The 27253-nt window shown below is 45.2% G+C and overlaps 1 protein-coding gene across 4 annotated transcripts; it reads right to left on the reverse strand.

Moving 5' to 3' along the window:
• Positions 1-306: 306 nt before the first annotated feature.
• AIFM2 (AIF family member 2) lies at positions 307-25880 on the reverse strand. Of its 4 annotated transcripts, none has more exons than XM_084635595.1 (9): positions 25762-25880; positions 24198-24392; positions 21558-21673; positions 18769-18888; positions 7800-7892; positions 7212-7320; positions 4862-5014; positions 2511-2711; positions 307-825 (listed from the first exon to the last, which is right to left on the reverse strand). In XM_084635595.1, the coding sequence occupies exons 1-9, from the start codon at positions 25823-25825 to the stop codon at positions 671-673; spliced, it is 1206 nt and encodes a 401-aa protein (XP_084491721.1). In that variant the 5' UTR covers positions 25826-25880; the 3' UTR covers positions 307-670. The 4 variants fall into 4 exon arrangements, with proteins under 4 accessions (XP_084491721.1, XP_084491723.1, XP_084491722.1 ...); XM_084635597.1 differs by having other exon boundaries at positions 24198-24386; positions 25762-25853; XM_084635596.1 differs by having other exon boundaries at positions 24198-24389; positions 25762-25853.
• Between the last annotated feature and the right edge of the window lie 1373 nt (positions 25881-27253).

Here is a 27253-nt window from a genome sequence, read left to right on the forward strand (position 1 = left end):
ACCGTGTGTGGAATTTTTGCCAGGTAATGGATGCAATGCTGTGGATCGATTCAGAATGGCAGCCATCTGTTCTGAGTGTGTCTCAGGGCCAGACTCAGAGTATTACTGTCTTGAAGACTTAGGCAAACCAAGGTCTTCACTTGAACTATAAATTCTTCAAAAGCAGCTCTCTATGTTGTGAAGAGATAGGATTTGCTGTTGGTCTGAACCAAACTGAGCAAAAATAGCAAATGAGGGCAGTGAACTTGCAGAGATAACTTATCACACATTTCACTCAAAAAGAGGACTGGTAGACAAAAATGAATGGACTTTTGAAAACAGCATATTCTGCTACTTCTTTTATTTTAAAATCCATTTAAATTGAATTCCTGTCTCAGCTCCATCTTAGCATGTGAACCGAGTGTTGAAAAAGTTTCAGCAAGAAATACAGTTTCTGTGCAGATCCACGTAACAGAGCCACTTTAAAAAGAGTGTGCTTTATGTTATTATAATGCATCATGCTAAAGAATGGGATTCGTAATACATGATGTTTTGGTGCAGTATTGCTATCAGTCAAAAAGCCATATAGCCTGTGTCATTTTGGTAATGATGAACCTTTTATTCTTTTCCAGCTTTGTTAATGCCAGTCGATACATGTATTCCCTTGCTACTTTATCATTGTCCTTTCTATCTAGCAGGGCATAGTCTGTCCCATAGTCTCCCAGCTCTTAGAAACAAAAAGGTCCCGGCTCTTTGCAATGGTCACTAACAGACGTCCCACGTAGCATCCATTAATCTGGCCTACCCCATCATTCCGGCCCATCGACAGCAGGAAGGTTAGTGATCCTAGAAGTGAGAAACGTACACAGTTAGCCATCAAAAAAGTTGCAAATGTGATCAAACAGCATGACCAGCACCTGTGTGCTTCACAGCACAATGGGACCAAATTACATGACAAGAAATAAAAGATTTTTTTTTTTTTTTTTTGGCCGATTCTCTAGAATGCCCAGCTCTGTGGGATTCAGTCATAGTGTTTTCTGTGCAGCCTGGCTTAGAATCTCCTCCTCCCATGCATGCCAGGAAAGTGGGAAACTTGTCAGCTTCAGCAGTTTATCTTCTCACCTCAGTCTAGCTGTCCAGCCAGCATTTCTGGCTCCCAGACCCCACGCAGGCTGGTTCTACATAACAATGAAGCATGCACTGCTATCCAGTTACTTCCTGCTTTTACAGAGCAAGAAGGACTTCCAAACAGGTCCTTCAGGACCAGGAGAGAGAAAACAAAATATTTGGTACCAGGCTCCAGCAAAATGAATTAATTCTGTAGTATCTTGGACAAATGCTAAATTCCACAGCTGTGGAATCACAAATGCCATGGAGCCCTGCACTAGCTAAACTGGTCAATTCACAACCTCACAATCAGAGTCTCAGGCTCCTTTCAGACTTAAATGAGCATCAGTTGCACTCGATTCACATTTTTAACGTTTTTGCAACCACTGGGGGTAGACGCCTATTTTTATTATTATTATGAAAGCTGAGATTCTGGAGCATAGTTCTCCAACAAAGGGGAAATTCTGCTGCAAATGCCAAGGAACCACAGAATACACAGGACTCTGATGATGCTTTTGCACAGCTATATCCTTTATTCTTATAATTTGGAAATAAGGGTGGGAGGTGAAACAAGAGAACCTTGTTTTCTCACTCTCTCCTAAACCACAATTAACCAGGTAACAGATGTTTCCATTTATAGAGGACTGATTCTTATCTTTTATGCTGTGGTAACTCCATGAACTCAGTGGAATTATTCCTGATTTAGAGTAATATAAATCAGAGGAAAATTAGGCTCATGGCATTGTGACATGTATGCACCTCTTGTCTTAAACCTTGGCATTAGAGTGGGTCAATCCAATCCCCTGAAATGTAATTTAAGATCTGGAAAGCTATTCCAGAGTGCCTGGAGAAATATGTACACAGACTGGTATCAAAAGCAAGTGGGAAATGCACTCTGGATGTCCTATTATCCCAGGGCTACAGCAACTAGCAAGGAAAGGTATGACTTAAATGGAACTAATTGCACAATAAAAGACTATGCATGTGATTAAGATTTTTCAGATTCAGGTCGTAAGAGTTTTAAGTCATGATATTTTGCTGTTCCAAGGATTTAATATCATAGTCTGATAAACAACTCAATAAGATAATGGTTTCCTTTATAAATTCTAACCACCATATCCTCCCACCAATATAACAGTAATCAATCAGCAGCGAAGGGGAAGAACATTTCTAAGTACAGAATAATCAAATTGTGTGCTTGTTTTGTTTGTGTCTCAAAAGGATTGCTGAAGAGTTGGCAAGAATATTTTTTAAAGAGGAAGAAAGTAAGAATGTCAGATATATAATACTCAAATCCAAATTATTTCCTTCAGCTCTAATTACAGTCCTGTGCAAGTTATGGATTTCTTACAAAGTAATTCTATATAGAGATGAAGAAAGGATCTCATCAGCTAAGACTTGTTATGAGCAGAGCCCAGTTTTACCTGGCTGGTAGGTTTTAAGAGGTTTCTGTGTCAGACTGTTGATGATGTTTGTCACCACAATATTGGCATGGAGCCCAGCATGGTATGCCATCTTTGGTTCCTTCACATCAGCACAATCACCAATAGCATAGATATTATCATACCCTTCCACCTGGAGGTACTGGTTGACCTTTAAAGCACCATTACCCCCCAGCTTGTCCCCTGTTTAAAAAAAAAAAAAAAAAAGTGCATCACCCGAGGCCTGAGGAGTTGAACAACAATGCATATCCAGTGACACAAAGCACTCAGGTGAATCACTACCAACAGCTATATCATTAACTATTCAGTAGAGTAGTTGTGTAGCTTACGTTTACCACTGCAAGAGATGACACTCGCCTTGCAAGAAGTCACTCCTATGTGATGCATGATAAATCATGTTTAATGATTTAATGACTTCAGCTGGTACTATCATCCAAGAGCCAACAGTGTATGTAAACCAGGAAAAGAATGGGCCAAATCTTCAGCTACTGTAAATAGTTATAGCTCCATTGAAGTCAGTGGAGCTATGGCAATTTATACAAGTCAACAACCTGATCTGAAAATGCTAACTTTAGTTCTAAGTATCAGGCTCTCTGAATTGACTTTAAGGGCTAGAGTCAAAGGGTGGCTTGAATAGATTTGGTTGTTGAGAAATAACAACACTCCCAGCTTTGTCAAATGGTAACAAGTGATTCTAGTGAGAATTACAGAATTTCGAATCTATATTGTAGCACGTTAATTCTAACACACACGCACATCCCTGCTCCTTATATTTTTTTCTGGGTGATAAGTTACACTTTGGACTTGAAATTTTTTTATGAATTTTCTCAGCTAAAAGTAAGTTTTGGTGGAAATTTTAGTATCTTTTCCATGAACAAATGGTGATTTTCACTGGTTTAAAAAAAAAAATATCTGAATTTTTTCCCACCTGGATGACTCAATTACCCTTTTAAAACAGTAGATAATGCATGGTTTTCATCCTCTGAGGACTAGTGCCTTTCAGATGCTTGAAGGTATTTCCTTTGAAAGTTGTTCATTGTATGTGTACAGTACACTAGTTTCTATTTTAACCACATAGGATACAATTCTGCAGATACATAAGTGAAATCGAGTTTGAGCCAGACTATTCTCCCTTCATTTGCTCCCCTTAAATCCCTTTTACCATTTCTATTAGAAGGTGACAATTTGAATGTACAACTGGTACAATATAAAATTACTACGCCCTTTCTAATGCTGTCTAAAGGAAGAGGGGGTTAAGGGCATGCAAAATTTGAATTAGATGTGCACTTGTTAAATCACACGTTTAAGAAAATGTTCATTCACTAATTCTCACATTTTGAACTAATTGCAAATTTCTTGCATTAATTCTCGCATTAATTCTCACATTTTGTCTTCCCCTCGAAAACATGGAAGACAGATGAGTGATATTTACTATAGAATATAATTGGCTTTTAATTTTAAAATGTAAGATACTTTAATTGAAATATAATATCATGGGAAATATTTGTTGCATAGGTTTTTAAATAATTCACCAAGTAGAATTAGCTGAACACCAGGGCACAGATCCTCAAATGGTGTAAAGTGTCCTAGCTCCACTGACTTCAGTGACAGTGTTACAACAGTGGAGGATCTGCACCCAGGCATTTTAAAAGGGGTTAACCCTTCACATTTAGGTGGAGAGTCCTAAAGGTGTTACAGGCCCACTGCTAAGTGCACCAGCTACTAAAGTTCCTTCCTAATTTCTCCTATTCACCTCCAAATGCTTTGTCTCTAGAGCACTGTATTACCAGCACATCGATGGATTCATCACACTCATAGAGAATACTTGTTCTTACGCTACCAATCACAATTTAGCACATTTGGCATTCTCTATATAGGATAGCTCCAGGATTGGAACAATGGGCGTGCGGGCTCAGTTACCGTAGTGCACTGACAGATGAGTTTAGCAGCAGGAGTGAAATCCTGGCCTCACTGAAGTCAGTGGGAGTTTTGCCGTTGACTTCAATGAGGCCAGGATTTCACCCAGGACCACAACAGTAGGATGTATTGGGAGTCTACCTAAAGTTAATGGTAGGGGAAGGTGAAGAAATAATACAAACCACTTAGTGCATAAATATATGCCCTCTTCCACAAACTTCCACCGAAGGGTCACTTTCTTTTTTTGAAGTGTAAGCTTTAACCACAGAGATTAAATGTGCTCTAACTATACCAAGTTAAATGTCAATACCACTTGCATACGGTCTCTAAAATACTGAATTGGAATAAAATTTAAAACATTTTATTGCCTGTGCTGAAGAATCTTAGCCCCACCCTGTCCTATGGTTTTAACTTACCAAATGCACTGCTGTATGCCGATGAATTGATCTTTATACCAGTGCAGAGAATCACCATGTCAGCAGCAACCTCTGTGCCCTTTTCTGTCTTGACTGCCATATTCTCTTGGAATCGGTTTAAAGTCAGCATATGCAGGTTGCTGACTCTGTCACCTGTCATAAGAAGCTGCATAGAGGTCTTTGTGATCATTAACAGGGATGCTGCTACCCTCTAAGCCAGTGACTACTGTACCCCTTTCAGGAGTCTGGTTTGTCTTGCATATCCCCAAGTTTCACCTCGCTTAAAAACTACTTGCTTACAAAGTCAGATATAAAAATACAAAAGGATCACAGCACACTATTACTGAAAAATTGCTTACTTTCTCATTTTTACCATATAATTATAAATCAATTGGAATATTTTACTTACATTTCAGTGTATAGTATATAGAGCAGTATAAACAAGTCATCGTCTGCATGAACTTTTAGTTTGTACTGACTTTGCTAGTGCTTTTTATGTAGCTTGTAAAACTAGGCAAATATCTAGATGAGCTGATATACTCCTTGGAAAACCTGTGTACCCTAGGGGTATGTGTACCCCTGGTTGAGAACCACTGTTCTAAGCAGCATAAGCTGCTTCCTTGGGCACCGAAGCCTAAGGAGTGCAAAGTGTGTTATTTTTAACAAAAATACTTTTATAAAGATTGTACATGTAGAACACAGATTACAATATCTGTTCTACGCAAGACATACTAAAATATCTCCCAAAGTTTCATTTCAGATAATCATGTTTAGTTTCCTCCATTTGTTCCTTTCCTAGAGTTTACCACGTTTTCATCCTGAATTCCCACTATCCCTTTTATCTTCTGTGAAGTGCCCTCACATCCAATGGCAAAGCCTCTTGTCTCTGCAGATAGTCCAGTCACTTTTCCATTGCCCAGAAAAGCCTGATCCTGTAGCATGCTGACTACCTCTTGGGTGATGCTGAGTGCCCTTCCTTTCCATTGAAGTCAATGAAAGCTGCCAATGCTCAGAACCTCTGAAAATCACTTTGGTGTCGAAATGTGAATTTTAGGACCTAACTTTTAAAAATATTGGCCAATATGTATTACAGGCAGAGCTGGTAGCCTGACCGTTTTAAGACCCTCTTTTCAATTCCTTATATATAGCTTTGCCAAACTGTTTAGGCTGAAATTTTCCATGCCAGGTGCCTCCATCAAACTGATCAGCTAAAATTGTTCATGCAATTTCAGAAAATAAGACCTGGGGTGGGGGTGGGGGTAATGACATTGTTTTGTCAGTGTTAAAAACAAAATTCTCAACCTGTTTTGTTGAGACACTCTAGACCCTCCATGCTTTGACGCAAAGACATGAAATTAGGCAGGAGGGCTGGCTTTTTGTCAGATATGCCTTTTGCCATTCCTGTGTACATCCACTAAAATGTATCCAAGTTATAAGCCTCTGAAAAACTCAGTTTGCATATGTTCAGTAGAGCCTTACGAGTGTGTCAGCTAAATTCTCTGAAGATGCATCTGCTCTGGGCATGCTCCATTCCAGGCCTGCAGGGGCTGAGCAGGACTCTCCTGTAATTGCTCCTCCCAGCTGTCATGGGATACTGTGGTGCCAGACAGAAACTGAGCAAGGAGACTGTCCCTCCCGTGCTCTCAATTCTTCTGCTAGAGTCCAGGCAGAAAGGAAAAGGAGGAGGAAGCAGAGGATCTGAATGCAGAGAGATGAGAAATGGGGAAGGCATGCATGGCTCACAGGACCAGTTCTGCCAGTGCAAAAATGGTTCTCTCCTACACTGCCTGTGGCAACAACTCCTTTTTCCAACATAAGATCTCTCAGGTATTTTGGAGGGGTTTATCCACTACCTTAGCTGCTTCTCATCCCCAAGACTGGGCTGAGCCCTGGTCTACACTGGGAGTAGGCACATGCACTTCAGCTCTACATTTTGTTTCCATACTGCTAGTTTTTTCCAACTGACATGGCATGTTCAGGCCCTCACTTCTCATGAGCATGAAATCACTCTAGAAAGGCATTTTATGCTGGTTTACCTAATGTGACTCCAGAAAAGCTATCAAAGGGAATGTGTATTGTATCCCATTACAGGAGCAATTGATGGGTCTTCTGCTTTGCCCTGGGAATGCAGGGGAAAGTCCAGTGAACCCTGCTTCACTCAGCAGCTACCTTCTAGCAGGTACTGAAGAGAGCCCTAGTTAGTCTTTCTCACCAGAAACAAGCATTAGAGACAAAGGTTCCTTATAGGAGAAGGAGTTAGAGATGGGGGAGTGGGGCAGGAAGCTTTGGGGATTTGTAGAGACTCAATCTGAGTTAGAGAAATATTAAATGAAATTGGTTAAGAACATACTTAACAAGAGATTCACTTCTTTCCTGAGAAGAATCTCCTTCACCACCTGCCGGACACTTGGTAGGAGCTCCACATCAGCCAGTGCAATTTTTGAGTGAATGAGGGTGACCTGTGGACAAATGCAAAAGAACTACAGCCAACTGGGGGAAAACAAAAAAGAAAACAAAAACAAACCTGAGTCAGCCAGGAACAAATACTACTTAAACAGGATTGCGTCTGACTGCTGTCCCAGCAAGCATGCAAAAGCAATAGCCAAGCCTTAGGCTTCTGGCTTTCAGCATGCATTTCTTGGCAACAAAGGCAGAGTAGGGTGGATGGGTGAGCGGAGGATCTTGGGAAGCTATTCTGCTTCCAGCCAACCCCAGCACCAGGATGCACTGCAGGAATGCTGGCTGTGAGGGCGTTCACAACTGCTCACTTCCAGCCTTGCTGAATATGAGGCTCTATGGAAAATGGTTGTGAGGGAGTTTAGCTACAGCAAACCCAAACTGCTCTAGCAGAGGCATTGTGGAAGAACACATTTTTAAGTCACCAGATGAAGGAAGCAGCTGGTGGAGCATTAATTATTGTGTAAGTAGTTTCTTGTACCTCTTTGGCTGGATATTCTGTTTTGATCTCTGCAGCCATCTCCACTCCAGCAGCACCACCACCTACTATCACAATACGTGGAGATTTCTGGAGCTTGCAAAACCAAAAGAAAACAAAATTGTATCTCCTTGTTGCATTATTCCATACATACAGTAACCTAGAGTGAGGCATTCAGCCAGAACACTCATTCTGGCAGCACCAGCCATGCACCTTCCCAACTTGTAGGGAGACCTTCTTATTAAAGCAGAGTCCACACAGAAACTGTTATCAATAGAACACCCTTTGTCTTCTACCCTCTGGAATGAGAGGTGGAGCTGTCCCACCAAAAGCACCTTTTAAATCCCATCCTAACCTTGAAACACCCTTGGCAGATTTGGCCCTCAAAAAAAAAAAAAAAACTTGTATTTCAATGGGAAGCATTGATTAGGATACCTGAGTCCTAGGAAAGGGCTGGCAACTGTCAAATGCAACTTGTTCACCAGATTTCAGGTGAATTTTTACTGTAACAATAAGCCACTCCAAGGTGCGCATAAGTAGGGTAGCATTGCAGCCTGTTATAAGGCATGAGGTGGTGTGCCTTCATCTACCCAAGAAGTGCACCTATCACCTATTAATGCTCACTTTAGAGTGGTTTACTACCATCAGAATCCAAGGCCCATTCATTTATCTCTAAAAAGAAAAATAACTTGGGGGCAGGGGGAAGGAAGGGCTGCAGACATGTTGTGCAATGGCTTTCCATTATGAAAAATAGTACTTGGAGGATGATCAATTAGTAGTCAAAAGGGAAGTGGCTGCTATGAGATCAGGTGGGTCCAGCATTTTACATGTCCTACTTTAAAAATCATCGCACCTTTTTAACATAATGGGCAGAGGAATTTTCTTCTTTGGGGATGAGATCCCAACTGTGCCGGCTAGGCTGATGCATGACTGTGATATCACCAAAGAGGTGTTTAGCAGGGTGGCTGGCCCATTAGGATTGGAAGGTCTGGTGCCAGACAACTATTGTAAAGGGGTCACACCATTATAAGAGCAGCAGGAGGCTGAGGTAGTTGTGGCAGAGGCCAGGCTCTTCAGAGAAGACAGACTGGGGACAGAGTAGCAGCCGTGTTAGTCTGTATTCGCAAAAAGAAAAGGAGTACTTGTGGCACCTTAGAGATTAACCAATTTATTTGAGCATAAGCTTTCGTGAAGTGAGCTGTAGCTCACGAAAGCTTATGCTCAAATAAATTGGTTAGTCTCTAAGGTGCCACAAGTACTCCTTTTCTTTTTGAGCCTGGGGAGCTGCCCTAGGTAGGAGAATGGAGAGTAGCCTGCTAAGGCAGGAGCAAGACCCTGATACCAGGGGAGTTTGGCAGTCAGAGCCTGAGACCTGAGCTCCAGCCAGATAAAGCCTGGGAGTGGTGACTCAATAGCTCTGAGAAGAGGGGGTGGAGGGATTCCCTCCCTAAGGAAGAGGGACACACTGAACTGGCATAGGGCATGGAAGGGCAGAATGTACGTGCAGTTCTTAAAGAGGCCCCTGAAGAGGAGGAAACAGAGGGACGGTGCTGCAGCATGACTGCTGGCCATGAGGGACAGTGCTGTTGGCAGCTGCTCTGTTACAAGGTCCAATGGTCTAATCTACCCATAGCTTTGTATGGACAGCATCCCCACCCATACACTAGTGTATATTACAAGGAGGCCTATTTCACTACTGATACAGGCATCGGAGCTCCGACCCACAATTCTTCAGTTGTGATATACAGGATGCTACAGGAAATATTCCCTATTAACCCTCATCCCTTGGTCCAGACTCCACTGTTGATTTAATCACCATGTAGAAAGCCCTGATTTTCCATTTGTACTTTTCTAAAGAAAACTGCTATCTCAGTGATTGAGATTAAAACATGTTTTAGTGGTTGATTTACAACTAAATAGAGAATTTACTCTAACTTTGATGTATTAACTATATACATTTAAGCAATTATAAAGCTTAATAGTTTCAGATCCTTATTTGTACATTTAGTCTGTAACAGATGAGCACAAACGAGGTTATCTAGTAAATAAGCAATATCATTCACCATTTTGTGTCAAGGTGCAGTAGAATGGTAACTGAATTTAATCCACCATGCAACAGCGCAAAGCCATCTTAAATCTTTTAGATACATAACTTGAACAAAACACGTTTCATATTTACAACTAAATGATTTATTAAACAAAAGGCATTAACTATAGTCATGGACTAAACAGATTTCAATTCAGCCTGGAGAAGTTTTCAAATATGCTTAAGTGAAAATTTCTTACTGCTTAAGTCTTTTGAAAATGAGACAGTTACTTAGGCTGTCCTTTAAACTTTTACAATAAGTAGCTCTCATCCTCTCCCTCATTTTTGTTCATAGACTGGAAGAGACAAGTATTCCTGCTTTTTCAACTCCCAATTTATTTCTCAGCTTTGAATGAATTAGTCCAAATTCAGAAAGTATCCTCTGTGCCTGCAGAAGAGGCTACTGCTGTCAAAAGCTAGTTTTGCACATTCAGTTCTGGTTCCAGGCACTTAGCTAGTGACTTTCAGTTCAGCTGTGACTTTTAAAAGATCAAACATATTGCTTGAATGGTTCACCTCCAGTCCTGAAATTTGTTCTGGTTGGGAATGATTGATGGGTGATAAGATGCCCATGTCATACCATCACCTTCTTCTGCAGTTAAGCATCTACCCTGGTACTAGAGAATGTTGGCAAGAAAACAAGGTTTAGTAAGTGATTGATCCATCCTATTTCTTCACTGCCTTCAATCTAACTGTTGTTTGGTATTTCTTCAATGTCTCTTGAAATTCTTTCCAAATATCAACCATATCAGCAGTCTTTCTGTAGTCTGTCCAAGGCTATAGAAAGAAATTTCAGTATATTCAGCACATCCTCTACATTTCTCTTTAGTCCAATGTAGACTACTGTGGCTCCATCTATTTTGCCATGATTCTTCACAGGTTATCAGAATAGGCCAGGCCATAATAAGTAGCTCAAAACAGCCAACCGCTGAATGCCATTGTGCATCTTGGAGAATTAGTTTGAATCTTCCTGCTCTCTTCAGTGAGGCTGAAGCAAAGTGATTATGGGAAGTATTTTGCAATTTCAACATTTTCCTTAATTCCTGGAGTTGTACTTTAGTCTTTGGTTAAAAGGTGCATCAAATGAGTATGGCACACATTATAATATAAGTTTCAGGGTCCCTTCATTATCTTCTAGATTTCATCTGTGTTACATTTACAGTATTGTCTGTGACAAAACTATGTACTTGACACTTGAATTTTTGTTCAGTTGTTTTTACTGCTACTTTTAAGTATTCTGCTCTATGGGCAGTGTCTAATTGTTTCTGTAAGTTTGACAACAGAAGATGGGGTTGTCTCAAGCACCTATTACAGGACTATTGTATACACTGTTCCACCCATCAAGACTCAGATTAACAAGCTTCTTGTCAAATTTTTGCTCACTGTTCAGTTTCCTTCTCATACACTGTATCCAGCAGTCTTCTAGCAATGTCTGCTTGAGGGATGGAGAGTGACATGATTCAATCATTATGGACCAGGCTAATGAAGTGTTTGTTCTGAACTAGATGAAAAGGAGAACTTGTTGCATAAATGAATCAAGTAATCTTTTCACTTACATGGTCTTGCTGGAATTTGCTGCTCCTGATTACCACGGGTTTATTGGATGAAGAAAATCTGACTGTATGTTTAATTGCAGCACTACTAGTGATACCAGCAAATGATGGAAATTCATAACCTCTTACTGTATATCTATACTAGACTCTGAAACAAAATGGTACAGTCACTGAGTATTACTCAGTGCACAGCTTTAAAAAAATAAAAACAGAGATCCCTCCTACTGCATCTGTGTGTACCACTGTTTAAATGATGATTTAGTCTAAACCCAGTTTTATAGGGAATTAAATAAAGGATTATTTGTTTATTTAAACCCCCTAGCAACATAAAACATCTTGAGTTTAAATGTTTAAATTCATAAATGCCTAATAAAACTTTAAACAGGAATAGTTAAACTAGGATGAGCAATGAGAGATCATTTCAAAAGTCCAGCAGTAACAGTAAAAGTGAAATTGATATACTCCCACAAAAAACTACCATACCAATTATATTTTGAATGCTAATGTTTTGAAATGCATAAGTAATCCATTCAAAAGGTAAGCTTATGACCATCTAAGTTCTTTACTAGCACAGTAAGACATGGTGGGCAGTCCATAAGATTGGAGCAAAAATAAAGTTTGCTAACCAGTTGATCCAGACTGATGTAGACATGCCGAACAAAGTCACTGCCTTCTGAAGAGCATTTTTCACAGTGTCTTGTTCTGACAATCAGGCCTTGCAGCTCTGTTGCAGTGTTTACATTTGGCACATGTTCTTTTTTACTCAGAGGTACAGGAATTTCTTGAAAATATTCCCAGATAGGGTCTCTATGATCCGCAGCCATGGCAGGCCTTCCCTATTCTCCCCACTCCCCACAGTTCCTCAGTGTTGAAATCAACACTAGAGGCTGCACTCTGAAGAATGCTATCCCTCCCCACACCATCCTGTTTAGACACCAGCGTTGCTCCTTTCTAGCTGCACACTCCGCTCCTTCTCCCTTGTTACAGAACTCCCCTTATGACATTCCAGGGCACAGTCCACAGGGCACAGTCCAGACCAGGGAGGGGCTGTGTCACCCCTGCCCTTCAAACTTGGGTGCCTCACAGTGTTCTACTGTGTAGCACTCCCACCTGAGCCACTCACAAACAGCCTTCTAGCATGCAGGTTACAACCCGAGCATCTGTGTGTAGTTGCAGCCTGCCAGCCACACACCAGTCACACTCTGGCTTCCACCAGCCTTGGTTCCACTTGCAGAGTGACCCTAGCACAATCCCAGTCCTGAATTTTCCCCCGAAACGTATGTTCTGCCCTGTCCTTTGTCTTTATCCTGAACAGCCCAGATACTAGATCTGTTGCCCCCCTAAAGGGATCAATTTTCAACAATTTGCTACCATAAATGGAGTTACCCACACAGTTCAGTTTAGACAATAATGGATTAGTTTAATTAAAGAATAAAACAAATTTAACTACAATGAGAAGTTTTGAGTACAAGTATAAGGGAGCAAACTCAAATGGTTACAACATAAAACACTTCCTAGTACTAAAACTTAAACTAGGCTTGGTTCAAGGTGAAGTCCCTTACCACATGTTCCCAGTAACATTGCTGATCAAATTCTCAGGCCTGGATCTGCTCCCAAAGGCTGTTTCTTTTGTTGTCTAAAGTGAAAAAGACATTTATAGGAAGAGATACCTTGGGGCGTTTTGCCCCTCACTTTGTAGTCCTGTTCCCCTCTGAAATGCATTTTCCTGAGGTTTACCCCTAGATGAAGTTCATTACTGCTGTGAGGCTGGAGTTATGGAGTCTTGTGGTGAAAGGTTTCATGCTGTTTTCTAAGATGCAGATCTGTTTGTTCCTGCTTCCCCTTTCTTGCCATACAATGGCCACTTGTCACAAGACTGCACATCAACTTTGACACTCCTCTAGAGTCATCAGCTTGTCCTTTGTCTTTGAGAAACTGGTTTACCCAAACTTGTCTGGTAAATACATTTCAAACCTTATTTCAGTTCGTTACTATACACATTTCATCATATTACCACCGAAGTTGAGTGAGTTAGTTCAGATGATACTCAGCCCTGGTCTACACTACGAGTTTAGGTCAAATTTAGCAGCATTAGACCGATTTAACCCTGCACCCATCCACACGACAAAGCCATTTTTGTCGACTTAAAGGGCTCTTAAAATCAATTTCTGTACTCCTGCCTGACAAGGGGATTAGCGCTGAAATTGACATCACCGGGTCAAATTTGGGGTAGTGTGGACACAATTCGACAGTATTGGCCTCTGGGAGCTATCCCAGAGTGCTCCATTGTGACTGTTCTGGACAGCACTTTCAACTCAGATGCACTAGCCAGGTACACAGGAAAAGCACCGGGAACTTTTGAATTTCATTTCCTGGTTGGCCAGCGTGGCAAGCTCAATCAGCAGAGGTGACCATGCAGAGCTCAATCAGCAGAGGTGGCCATGCAGTCCCAGAATCGCAAAAGAGCTCCAGCATGGACCGAACGGGAGGTACTGGATCTGATCACTGTATGGGGAGACGAATCCGTGCTATCAGAACTCCGTTCCAAAAGATGAAATGCCAAAATATTTGAAAAAATCTCCAAGGGCATGATGGACAGGGACCCGCAGCAGTGCCATGTGAAAATTAAGGAGCTCAGGCAAGCCTACCAAAAAACCGAAGAGGCAAATGGCCACTCCTGGTCAGAGCCCCAGACATGCCGCTTCTATGATGAGCTGCATGCAATTCTAGGGGGTGCCCCTACCACTACCCCACCCCTGTCCGTGGACACCTGCAAGGGGGGAGTCTCATGCAACAGGCATGAGGATTTTGGGGATGAGGAGGAGAAACCGTTCTTCCCGACAGCCAGGAACTGTTTATCGCCCTGGAGCCAATACCCTCCCAAGGCGGGCTCCCGGACCATGAAGCCGGAGAAGGCACCTCTGGTGAGTGTATTTTTGTACATATAATACATGGTTTAAAAGCAAGCGTGTTTAATGATTAATTTGCCCTGCAGACTTGGGATGCATTCGCGGCCAGTACAGCTACTGGAAGTCTGTTAACGTGTCTGGGGATGGAGCGGAAATCCTCCAAGGACATTAAGGGAACATTCAGATGTGGCCGTTCCTGCTGGGCTGTTTGCCTGTGGCTGAAAAGAAATCATCCCCGCTTTTGGCTGCGGGGGGGGGGGGGGGGTTCACATTGAGCTTTTCGCATTTGGCTGGCAGGGATCTTCCTTGATGCTAGTCATGCGGTGGGAGGAGGGGTGAAGCAATCATCCCAGAGAATTGGTGTGGGTGGGGTGGGGGGGTTAGTTGGGTTTGTGCTGCACGTTAACCCGAAAACCGCAGTCCCTCCTTTTAAATGGCCAACCCAACAGGTGCTTGGTATTGGAAAGGAGGGTGCTGCTTTTTGAAACCATTCCCACATGTTATGAAGGCTGAAGAAGCCAAAAGACTGTGGCTTACCATGGCTGCCTGCAAGCCAAATTCTGTTGCCCAGCCCTGCGTGTTTGATCTCTCACACCAAGCCGGCAGGCCCTCAGTATAAGAGGCAAAATGCAACCTTGTATCGAAAGCACGTGCTATGTAATGTTAACAGCTTGGTTCACAGTGAAAGAGCCTACCCATTGTTCTCTAAAATGTGTCTTTTTAAATACTACTTTCCCTTTTTTTCCTCCTGCAGCTGCAAATGTTTCAACACTTCCCCTATCATCTCCGTCCCAGAGGCTACCGCAGATAAGAAGGCAAAAATACCGCACTTGCAATGAAATGTTCTCTGAGCTCATGCAGTCCTCCCGCACTGAAAGAGCTCAGCAGAATGCGTGGAGGCAAACAATGGCAGAGTCCAGGAAAGAAGAAAATGAATGCGAGGACAGGAGGGACGAGCAAGATGAGAGGTTGCGGGAGCAAGAGGAGAGGTGGCGGCAGCGTGATGAGAGGAGGCAGGATGCAATGCTGAGGCTACTGGGGGATCAAACTGATATGCTCTGGCGTCTGGTGGAGCTGCAGGAAAGGCAGCAGGAGCACAGACCATCGCTGCAGCTCCTGTGTAACCTCCTACCCTTCTCCCCAAGTTCCATAGCCTCCTCACCCAGACGCCCAAGAACATGGGAGAGGGCCCCCCCTCCGGGCACCCAACCACTCCACCCCAGAGGACTGCCAAAGCAACAGAAGGCTGGCATTCAGTAAGTTTTGAAGTGCAGTGTGGCCTTGTCCTTCCCTCCTCCCCTACCCCTCCTGGGCTACCTTGGCAGTTATTCCACTATTTGTGTGATGAATTAATAAAGAATGCATGATTTTGAAACAACAGTGACTTTATCGCCTCTGCAAACGGTGATGGAAGGGGGGAGGGTGGTTGGCTTACAGGAAAGTAGAGTGAACCAAGGGGGCAGGTTTTCAGCAAGGAGAAACAAACAGAACGGTCACACCGTAGCCTGGCCAGTCATGAAACTGGTTTTCAAAGCTTCTCTGATGCGCAGCTCTCCCTGCTGTGCTCTTCTAATCACCCTGGTGTCTGGCTGCGCGTAATCATTGGCCAGGCAATTTGCCTCAATCTCCCCCTTACTCTCACAGATATCGTGGAGCACACAGCAATAACAATGGGAATATTGGTTTCACTGAGGTCTAACCAGAGTCAGTAAACTGCGCCAGCGCGCTTTTAAAGGTCCAAATGCACATTCTACCACCATTTTGCACTTGCTCAGCCTATAGTTGAACAGCTCCTGACTACTGTCCAGGGTGCCTGTGTACGGCTTCATGAGCCATGGCATTAAGTGGTAGGCTGGGTCCCCAAGGATAACTATAGGCATTTCAACATCCCCAACAGTTATCTTCTGGTCTGGGAAGTAAGTCCCTTTCTGCAGCTATTCAAACAGACCAGAGTTCCGGAAGATGTGAGCATCATGTACCTTTCCCGGCCATCCCACGTTGATGTCGGTGAAGCGTCCCTTGTGATCCACCAGTGCTTGCAGCACCATTGTAAAGTACTCCTTATGGTTTACGTACGGGCTGCCAAGGTGGTCTGGTCCCAAGATCGGGATATGCGTTCTGTCTATCGCCCCACCAGTTAGAGAATCCCAAAGCCATCCACTATGACCTGCACATTTCCCAGAGTCACTACCCTTGATAGCAGCAGCTCAGTGATTGCATTGGCTACTTGGATCACAGCAGATTTGCAGTAGATTTGCCCACTCCAAATTGATTCCCGACTGACCAGTAGCTGTCTGGCGTTGCAAGCTTCCACAGGGCTATCGCCACTCACTTGTGAACTGTGAGGGCTGCTCTCATCTTGGTATTCTTGTGCTTCAGAGCAAGGGAAAGCAAAGTCACGAAGTTCCATGAAAGTGCCCTTATGCATCCGAAAGTTTCTCAGCCACTGGGAATCATCCCAGACCTGCAACACTATGCGGTCCCACCAGTCTGTGCTTGTCTCCCGGGCCCAGAGTCAGCATTCCACGGCATTAGCCTGCCCCATTGCCACCAGGATGTCCAAATTGCCGGGGCCCATACTTTGAGAGAAGTCTGTGTCCATGTCCTCATCACTCTCATCACCGTGCTACCATCGCCTCCTCACCTGCTTTTACAGGTTCTGATTCTGCACATACTGCAGGATAATGCATGAGGTGTTTACAATGCTCTTAACTGCCGCGATGATCTGAGCGGGCTCCATGCTTGCCGTGGTATGGCATCTGCAGGAGAGCAGAGTTGCAGCGGAAGCGGTGGCTGCCAACGGATGCCACGAGAATAGATATTTATAGAGACCGACGAGAGGACCTGTGAGATGGATTCATGAGAGCAGAGTTGTAGCGGAAGCAGTGGAGGATCACGGTTAGCACCGAGCACATTTCCCGTGGAAGAACACACGTACCGGGAGCACATGACAGACAACATGGAGAAATTTGCTTTTGAGACAATAGCAGCAGAGCAGAGTTGCAGCGGAAGCGGTGGATGACAACGGTTAACAGTCCTACTGCACCGTCTGCTGAAAGCAGTATGGCGTCCGCACGGAAAAAGGACACAAAACGATTGTCTGTCATTGCTTTCACAGAGGGAGGGGCGACTGACAAAATGTATCCAAAACCACCTGCGACAATGTTTTTGCCCCATCAGGCATTGGGAGCTTAACCCAGAATTCCAATGGGAGGCGGAGACTGTGGGATAGCTACCCACAGTGCACCACTCCGTAAGTTGATGCTAGCCACAGTAGTGAGGATGCACTCCGCCGACTTAATGTGCTTAGTGCGGACCTACGCAATCGACTGTATAAAATCGATTTCTAAAAATCGACTTCTATAATATCCACCTAATTTTGTAGTGTAGACATACCCTCAGAAGGCATATTTTGTACAAAGATTACTACAATAGAGTGTAGGGTATGAATGCAGGGGTGCATTCTGCCACACTCCGGCCCCATCCCCATACAAGCCAAAGAACTTACAATCCGAGACTTCTGCTTGTGTAATCCATATATCTTTTGCACTCCAATATTTTATTTGTTTAGAGACAGAAGGAGACAGTTGAGAAATTAATGGATTTATATCTGTCTGCATATATAAGCAAGGAGACTGAACAAGCCCATTTACTTGAAGTGCCCAGAACCATGCAGAAGCAAGAGCTGGTAGTTACTGGGCAAATCCATGTTTTTCCATAAGCTGGGAAGTTTTGATGGTGGGTGGAGTCATAAGCATTCCTAATTTGAGATCGCATCTTATCAGCACTGAGGTAGGGAGACACTATAAATAAGAGTAGACGACCGCCCAGGTTGGCTCAGCTGATGATCCTGATGAGATACATGATGGCATCTCCTGGAGAGTGAGTGAGGCAGGCTGTGATGACTTTACCAGTCTCTCACACCCATCAGCACAGCCACAGGGTCCCTCACAAGATCGATCCCTTAATATACTACATGGACCAATGTGCCATATTTATAGTTTGATCTCAAAAGTTAGAATGTTTTCCCCCTGATTCCCTCTAGAAAAGCAGCTTTTAACTCAATTTTTGATGGAGGCTCATGGATTCAGCGTTTATTTAAAAGTTTTGAGATTAATGCAAAATGTGCTAAGGTCTAAAATTATAATAATTCAAATTTCATTTTTAAAAAGAAAAAAAACCTTCAATTTGATTTAAATAAAATGTATCCATTTTGCTAGCCCTCTCTCTGATCCAAGCACCACTACACTATAACACTCCACTCACCCCTGAACTCCAAACTTGGATGTTGCCCGCTCTCATTAGTTTCATCCTCCCTCACCTGGATACCAATAGGAGCACTCACCATAACTATAATTTCTTACATCTTTCTCAAAAGGACAGAGCCACCTACCACTTTTTCCACTGATGGTTTTCAATCTCACCTCCTTGACCATGTCTTCATACATCTGAATGGCAGTTTCCATGTCAATGATCTGGTTAAACTTCCCAGGGAAAGGCCCATCACTGCCTGTAGCAAGGATGAGGTGAGAGTAGAAAAGCTCCTACAAGGGGAGAGAGTGGGATCAGACATCACTTTGAGAAGTCCAAGGTAAAGGATCCCGAACACTGGAGTCGCTTTGCAGGTGGTGCTCTGACACCTCCCCCTGCCCTGGAACTAAATAGCAACATTCAATTCAAAAACAAACATCTTTTGCAGAACTAAATGATTCATATAATTGTTTACCTGCATTCAATCTGAAGATATTAATGGGGACTTGGTGAGTCTGAGTTTGTAATGGGATCTCACAGCCTCTTTTCTAAGTGCAATCGCTATGCAAAATGGGTATTGTGGCTTCAGTCCAAGTTGTGACAGACAAATATGTACATGACAAGTTACCAGCAGAGCTGGCCCTTATACTGGCCATCTCTACAGAGTCTAGACACTGAATGGAAATGGTGCAGACATAGCTACACTCTCCTTTTAAAGGTGGTCCCTCCAGAACAGGGTTAAAAAGCTTTGGCAGGGCAGTCCTGAGAAGGTTACACTGTTGTTGTCCATACATTTATCCTGTGATTGAGAGACTTCTGGACTTAATTTAGCAGTTCTTATTAGCAACAAGGAAGGGAACAGCTTGTCTGAGGGCCTGACTGGACCTGTGGTGCAGCATTCAGTCATGGCTTACTGCTGTGCTCCGCTTCCCAGCTCAACCCTACGCCCTGTCACTTTGATAAGTAGGAAGCTGCCACATGAGGCGTGTTTTGGGAATGAAGGGATGCAGAGGTCTCCCTGGTGAAACATTACAATTAAAGCTGGGCAACTACTCTGAACTCTTCTGTAATCATTGGCTTGAGTTGTAAACTGAGTTTGCTTGGGTCATGCCCTGCCCTCTTTTGTATGGTCACTTTGCACAACAAGTGAGTTATTTGCAGAGACTCACATAAAGTGAGTTTTTAGCTTGAACATCTTGAGTACTCATAGGCTCTGACTCCATGGGTGTTCAGGGGCTGGAGCACCTACACAAAAAAAACAGTGGGTGCTCAGCATCCACTGGCAGCCCTGCAGGTCAGCACCTCCCTGTCCGCCCCCCGCCTGCCCCGGAACAGCTGTTCTGCGGTATGTAGGAGGCACTGGGGAAGAGGGGGAGTAGTGGGGGTGTAAAGAAGTGGGGGGGCATAACCATGAAGGGGCCGCAGCCTACCCACTTAGCATCCAACCAGGCCCACCCAAATCGGGGCCAGAGCCCCCCCGAATCCACAGGCTGTGACTCCTGACTCTGGTTCAGTGTCCGTCCGCCTGGTCATGTCCCTCTCCTGCCGGTGCTGCACGCTGCTGCCCCACCCCTGCACCCCCTACCCACGCCTTCAGTTGAGGAGGTGAACAGCAGGAAGGGCGGGGCCGGCCAGGGGCAATGGGGTACACTGGTCCGCCTGGCCCTGTGCTACCAGCATGCCCCTTCCTGTTGGGGGTGGGCCCATGCTGCGCGACACAGCTCCCCTGCCCAGCAGCCCGGATCCACTATGCTCTGTACCCCCTGAACCCACTATGCCCAGAGCCCCCCCAAAACCCTCCCACATTTCCAGCACAAATGCACAGTGCTATGCACACCACCACCCCTGCCCAGCGCCCCCCCACACCACAGCTGCCCAGCACCCCACACAGAACCCCCCACTCGCTAGTTTCCCAATACACACAGAATTCTCCTCCCTCCCTCCCAGTGCCCTTCCCCACAGCCCTACCACCACAGCTAAACAATGCCCCACACAAACCCCCAGTGCCCTGACACACACAGATCTCCGCCACTGTCCAGCACCCCCCAACAGGCCCCCACTGCCTAGCACCCCAAAACACACAAACCTCCCCCACTGCCCAGCGCCCTCCACACCCTCACAGCCCAGCACCCCATGCACACCTCCCAGACACTCACTCCATCACACCCTGCCCCCTTCCCTGGCCACACTCACCAGCCCTGCTGGGAGGTCCCTGGCTCCTACAGTCAGAGCGGCGGCGGGGGGGGGGGGGGGGGGGATCTCCAGACTCTCCACGTGCTGCGCCTGCCACAAGCGTGAGCTCCGTGTCTCCCACTGGCCGGGAAAAGTGCCAATGGGAGCTGCTGGAGCTGTGGAGCGGGGCTTGGAGGCGCTGGCAGAGCACAGAGAGTGCCCTGCCCCCAAGAGCCAGAGGGACCTGCCAGGGAGCGAGTGGGGAGTCCCGGCGGTGCTTACCTGGGGCGGCTCCTAGGAAGCATCCGGCAGGTCCCTCTAGTTCCTAGGGTCGGGTCAGGTAAGGTCGGGGGGGGGGGGGCGGAGGGCTCTCTGCCCGCTGCCAGTGCCTGCAAGCCCCGCCCCCGCAGCTCTGATTGGGAAGGAGGGAGCCGGTGCAGCACACAAAGCCCCCCTCCACCTCTGTGCCTAGGGGCCACCTGCACTGCGGCTCCTGCCAGCGGGCGGGTGCCAGGAGCTGCCCCAGGAAGCGCCGCCAGCCCCAGGACTTTGGTGCGCGCAGTGACTCATGGTGAGCGGTCCCCGATATCGGGACAAAGGGCGTCCCGACCGATGTGCGGTCGGGACACTGGACAAATGTCTTAATATCGGGACGTCTGGTCACCCTACTAAAGAAACAGAGTAAATCTGAACATGAGAGTGAGAAGAAAATCATCTGCTCACTGCTCCATTTGCAGAGTAAAATTATTCATCGGAAGTCATTAAGTCAGTCTGTCCCCAATGCACTCACCTCATTATCATTCAGCAAGACTTTCTGCCTCAGTAAGTCTATTCCAACCACCTTAGCTTGTCGGAAGCTCTCCTCAAAGGTCACAGAGTAAGAGATGAAGGTTTTCTTGGCAAATCCTGCAATGAAAGAAGGTTAATGCCACCTATATACTGGTTAAGAAGAAAGGAAAGTAGGGGGACTAGAAAGCCAATTTTCCCCTTTGTTTCCAGAAGTCCTATTCAAATGGCCCTCCTTTGGTTATAAGAATTTGCTTTCTTGTTACACAGAATAAAGACCTGCTCCATGACTAGTGTCCAGACATCTATTCTCTCTGCCACAATGTAGGACCCAGAAAGTTTTTGCTTCAGTTGACAAGAACTGAAAAAGGCAGGCATAAAATTAAGGGTGTCTCCACACAGCGACATCTTGGAAAACTAATCAAATTAAGTAAAGTGTGAATTTGAAATGGATTAGTTAAACCACATTAAATACCCGTGTGCCTACTGTTATTAACGTACCTTTAATTCAGTTTAATTCACTTTCAAAATGAATTAAACTAAAAGGAATTAAGGCAACTTTAATTCAAAGCACTTGTTTTCACATATAGTGGTGCAATTGCACTGGTTCGGCTGTAGTGCTGTACATGAAGATGCCCCTATGCTGACAGGAGAGCTTCTCCCATCAGCATAGTTAATCCACCTCCCTGAGAGACGGTAGCTACGTTCACAGGAGAAGTTCTCCAATTGACATAATGCTGTCTATACAGGGAGTTCGGTTGGTATAACTATGTTGCTCAGGAGTCTGGATTTTTCATCCATTTTATAATCGAAAATGGTCTGTAGTATAGACCTGGCCTCAATGACAATGTTCACCCAGAGGTTTAATGCTGTTTAACTAATCCACTTCAAATTCATATCTTTACTTAATTTGCAATAGTTTTCCTGGAAGTCCTCATTTGGAATCAAGTGATTGAGGGAAGAAGTGTTTCATAAGAAAACCACAACTTAAGCCAACAAGGCAAAGCCATCTTAACTTTGGGGATAGGTCAGCAATTTTCAGACTATGGTCCATGGACCTCGAGTAGAGCCCTGTGCAGTGAAACACAGAATGAATATTGACACCAGACCACTGGAGGGTTATGGGGCTGGAGGGGCGGTGGGTCCCTGAAAGTCTCTCTCAAGGTTTGAAGTCGGATTTAGAATGAAAGAGTTGGAGAACCACCATGCTATTCCTTGCCAGGTACTCATGGGCCACAACAGGCGCTATTTTCCCTTAAACTGTCTCAGCTGCATGTATTAGACAAAGATATTAGATGTCAGGAGGCATACTATTTTAATGTAGATCTAAATCTGGTCTCATGCTATTTGAGAGCATTTCTTTTATGACTTTTTACATTAAGTCCAGGACCAGGATATGTACTGGAACACTGAGGCAGGCTGAGAGGAAGGGAGGTTTTTTTAAACTAATTAATCACTATTGAGAAGAGAAAGTCAGTAAATTACCAGTCATATTTCACACCCGGGCAGCATGTCTTCAGTAGGGGATGGAACTGGCATAGCTATATCAGTATTGCCAGCCCCAAGCATTCTCTCACACTCACACAAAGATTCTGCAAACCAACTTCCAGGAGCATCAGATGTGCATCTGACAAGGCCCCGCTCCGTCCTCATGTCCAGGCCACCTGGCCAGTGGCTTGGCATGAGCAACTCTAAGGCTGTATGCATCCGATGAAGTGAGCTGTAGCTCATGAAAGCTCATGCTCAAACAAATTGGTTAGTCTCTAAGGTGCCCCAAGTACTCCTTTTCTTTTTGCGAATACAGACTAACACGGCTGTTACTCTGAAACAAGTCAGCTGCCACCCTACCCTCTCCTTCCTCCCCTTCCCCCCCCCTCAAAAAAAACCAGCTAAAGATGAATGGCTTTTAAACCATTTGATTTTTTTAGACGCTGAGAGTTCTTATTTGCCTTCAGGACGCTGAGCTTTTGGTGTCACACCGTCAAGCCTCTCTCCAACCTTAAGCGCTAAAACTCAATGTAATTAAAGCCGAGATTCTCAAGTAATTCCATTACTACTGGAGCTGGGGCATAATATGCAAGGCCCTCAGCAAAACCATGTCACTAAAACCTCCGTGCAGATGAGCCCTAAGATCCTGAGGAATCTCAGCTACAGGGGTCATGCCCCCGCTGTTAGAGTAACATTCTAAGTATCAAAGAGGCTTAAGATAGCAATTTAGAGTAGCAGTCATCTTTCAAGTTCTTGTTTATAGTAGAGTGATCATCTTTAAATTTTCACAAATGCCTGTGCAAACAGTGTTCCCTATTCCTGGGGAAACTCACAGCTGGCATAACTTTACAACTTTGCCTTTGCAGATAACTATTAGTGGGAACAACTGCATTTGTGCTGTCACTGTGTAAGTGAATCAGAAGTCTGAGCTCAGGTTTCTCAGAAGGTAATAGTGGTCTCAAGTTTTATCAGAATACAGAAATAATTTAGTTTAACCACAGCTAGAGATATTTTTCTATTTTGGAAGCTTACAAGAGTTTTTTAAAACCTGTGCAGTTCCTCTTTCAGAAAGAAACTCCACATACCCCAGTGGGGTAAACAGATCACAAGGGACCAGAGATCGTCCACAGACTTTAGGAAAAAGCACGTAAGTTACCGCTTTCTACAGAGGCCCGGAGAGCACCCACATTGTGGTGGAATGCATCTCTCATGTCCACAAGAACAAAGGGGATTCCCCAGGACTTTAGTTGTCTGGCAGCTGCAATTCCCCCGAAACCTCCTCCAACGATCACAACACGCACCGAGTCGTCCACTGAAAGCTTGGATCCCATCCTAGATGGCAGAGCTGCTTCTTCAGGAAAAAAAGAAAAACAAAAAACAAAAAACACCACACTAAGAAGAAGGGAAACAATAAGGGTGTCACAAGAGCGCCTTACCTGTGGAAAGTAAGGACTTGATCCTGCAAAGACTTAAGTAGTCCCATTGAAGTCACTGTGACAAATCACGTACTTAAAGTACTAACAATGAGTAAAATAGAAGCCAGGATATATATGGTCTGAAGACTAAATTTCAGAACAGTTTGAAGCAGGCACTGCTGCAGCTCAGCTTCTTACAGGCTCTCTCTTGCCTCCCAGAAAGCAGACAGGAGCGCGGCAAGGAACATGCAGATGGAAACAGCAGCACAGACATTTTAAGCAACAGGAATAGCTGCTTGAGATACGGAGTTTTATTCCTCCTCCAAAAAGTCATCACTTTGCACATTGTGAAAAGGCAGAGGGGAATCAGGCCCGACATGCTAGAGTTTTGTTGTCAACAGAAATCTGTTTTGAGAGGGATACGATGTTTGTAGAAAATATTTTAAGTGAATGTACCAATATCTCCTACAACAGGGGTTCTCAACCTTTTTCTTTCGGAGCCGCAAACAGGCTATAAAAACTCCACGGCCCGGCAGTGCCACAACAACTGGCATTAGAGGGTAGCAAGGAGAGCAATTGCCCAGGGCCCCATGCCACTGCAAAGCTAAGTTGCTCAGGCTTTGGCTTTAACCCTGGGTGGTGGGGCTTGAGGGTCCCAGGGCTGCAATCCTGTGAGGCGGGGGCTTTGGCTTTCTGCCCTGGGTCCTAGCGAGTCTAGCCCCAGCTATGCTTGGCGGACCCCCTGAAACCTGCTCGTGGCCCCACAAGGGGCTCCAGACCCCTGCTTCAGAACCACTGCCCTAGAAGAGCACGTCCTGTTTCCTAACTGTCTATGTCAGTGGTTTTCAACCTGTGGTCCACAGACCCCCCCCCCGGGGGGGGGGGAAGCTCAGACCATGTCTAAGCTTCCCAAGGGATCTGCATCTCCAGTCAAAATGTGGGGGTCCGCACACTTTTAGGAGCCGGAGGAGACTTTTTTTAAAAAAAACAAAACATGCCAGCTTGGCTGCCATCCCTTCCCCTTCTCTGCCGGGTACACTGGAGAAGGCACTGCTCGGCCAGCACCGAATTCAGCGTCAAACCGAACTCCAGACCCCGGGGGCGGCGGCGGGGGGGGGGTCACGGAAAGCCCTTTGCAGCACAACGAGTACGCGGGCCAGCACCAAAGTGCAGTGTCTGTCTCCACCGGACTCCCTGCCTCCGCTTTTAGCGAGCGAGAGGAGCGGAGCCTGCCCGGCCCGCCGCCTGCTGGAGCCCGGCCGTGCAGAGCCGGGCTGGCTCCAGCGTCCGGCCTCCTCCACTCACCCCTCCTCGCACCGCTGCAGACCCGCGGGGGGCGAGGGAGGAAGCCCAGCGAGTGTCCGCGCATGCGCGTCCCCGGGGCTGGGGCGAGCGCAGGGATAGCTGGGCTGGGTCACGGAGGCAGGCGTGGTCTGAGCCCTCTCGTGGCGACTCGGAGGGAAGATCCGCTCCGTCCGCTGCTGAGCCGACTCCTACCGCCCTCTACTGGAGCCCCCGGCGCGTTGCAGGGCCTTAGGGGACAGCTGAGGCTGCAGATGGTCACAGTCTCCTGTAAAAACAACAAGGAGTCTGGTGGCACCTTAAAGACTAACACATTTGTTTGAGCATAAGCTTTCCTGGGTAAAAAACCCACTTCTTCAGGTGTATGGAGTGAAAATGACAGATGCAGATGTAAATATACTGACACATGAAGAGAGGGGAGTTACCTCACAAGTTTGAGAACCTGTTTGTGCTGACAGGGCCAATTCGATCCAGGTGGATGTAGTCCCCTCCCAATAACAGATGAGGAGGTGTCAATTCCTGGAGAGGCAAAGCTGCTTTTGTAATGAGCCAGCCACTCCCAGTCCCTATTCAAGCCCAAATTAATGGTGTGAAATTTGCAAATGAATTTTAGTTATAGTTTCCCTTTGAAGTCTGTTTGTGAAGTTTTTTTGTTCAAGTATGGCTACTTTCAAATCTGTTATAGACTGTCCAGGAAGATTGAAGTGTTCTCCTACTGGCTTTTGTATGTTACCAATCCTGATGTTCTTTTACGTAGGGACTGTCCGGTTTGACCAATGTACAGGGCAGAGGGGCATTGCTGGCACATGATGGCATATATCACGTTAGTAGATGTGCAGGTGAATGAGCCTCTGATGTGGTTGGGTCCTCTGATGGTGTCGCTAGAGTAGATATGGGGACAGAGTAGACAATGAGGTTTGCTACAGGGATTGGTTCCTGGATTAGTGTTTCTAACAGATACAGACAGACATCATACCAAATGGACTGAAGGTAACAAAACCCATTGCAATCAACATACTGCACTGACTATGGTGAGAAACTGTGGCACACACTCTCAAAGAAACTGAGGAACCACCTGATCAGCATCCTGTACAGCAGACAGGAAAAGATCAAGAATGAGCTCTCAAAACTGGAGACTCTCATATGAAACCAACCTTCCACACAAACTTCCACGTGGCTGGACTTTACAAAAACGAGACAAGCCATTTACAATGCATACTTCACTTCTCTACAGAGGAAAAAGGACAGTAAACTATCTAAACTCCCACATGCCAGAGGGGGCTACAACAGTGGTACCCTCAACTCACCTAACAATATTGTTAATCTATCCAACCACACACTTAGCCTGGCGGAAGAGTCTATCCTATCTCGGGGACTCTCTTTCTGCCCCACCACCCCCACAAACATGATACAATTCTGTGGGTGATCTGGAAGCCTACTTCCGTCATCTCTGACGCAAGGAATATTTTCAACACACCACTGAACAGTGTACGGA

Source organism: Lepidochelys olivacea (assembly GCF_965140295.1).
Source record: "Lepidochelys olivacea isolate rLepOli2 genome assembly, chromosome: 7".
Lineage (NCBI taxonomy): Eukaryota > Metazoa > Chordata > Testudines > Cheloniidae > Lepidochelys > Lepidochelys olivacea.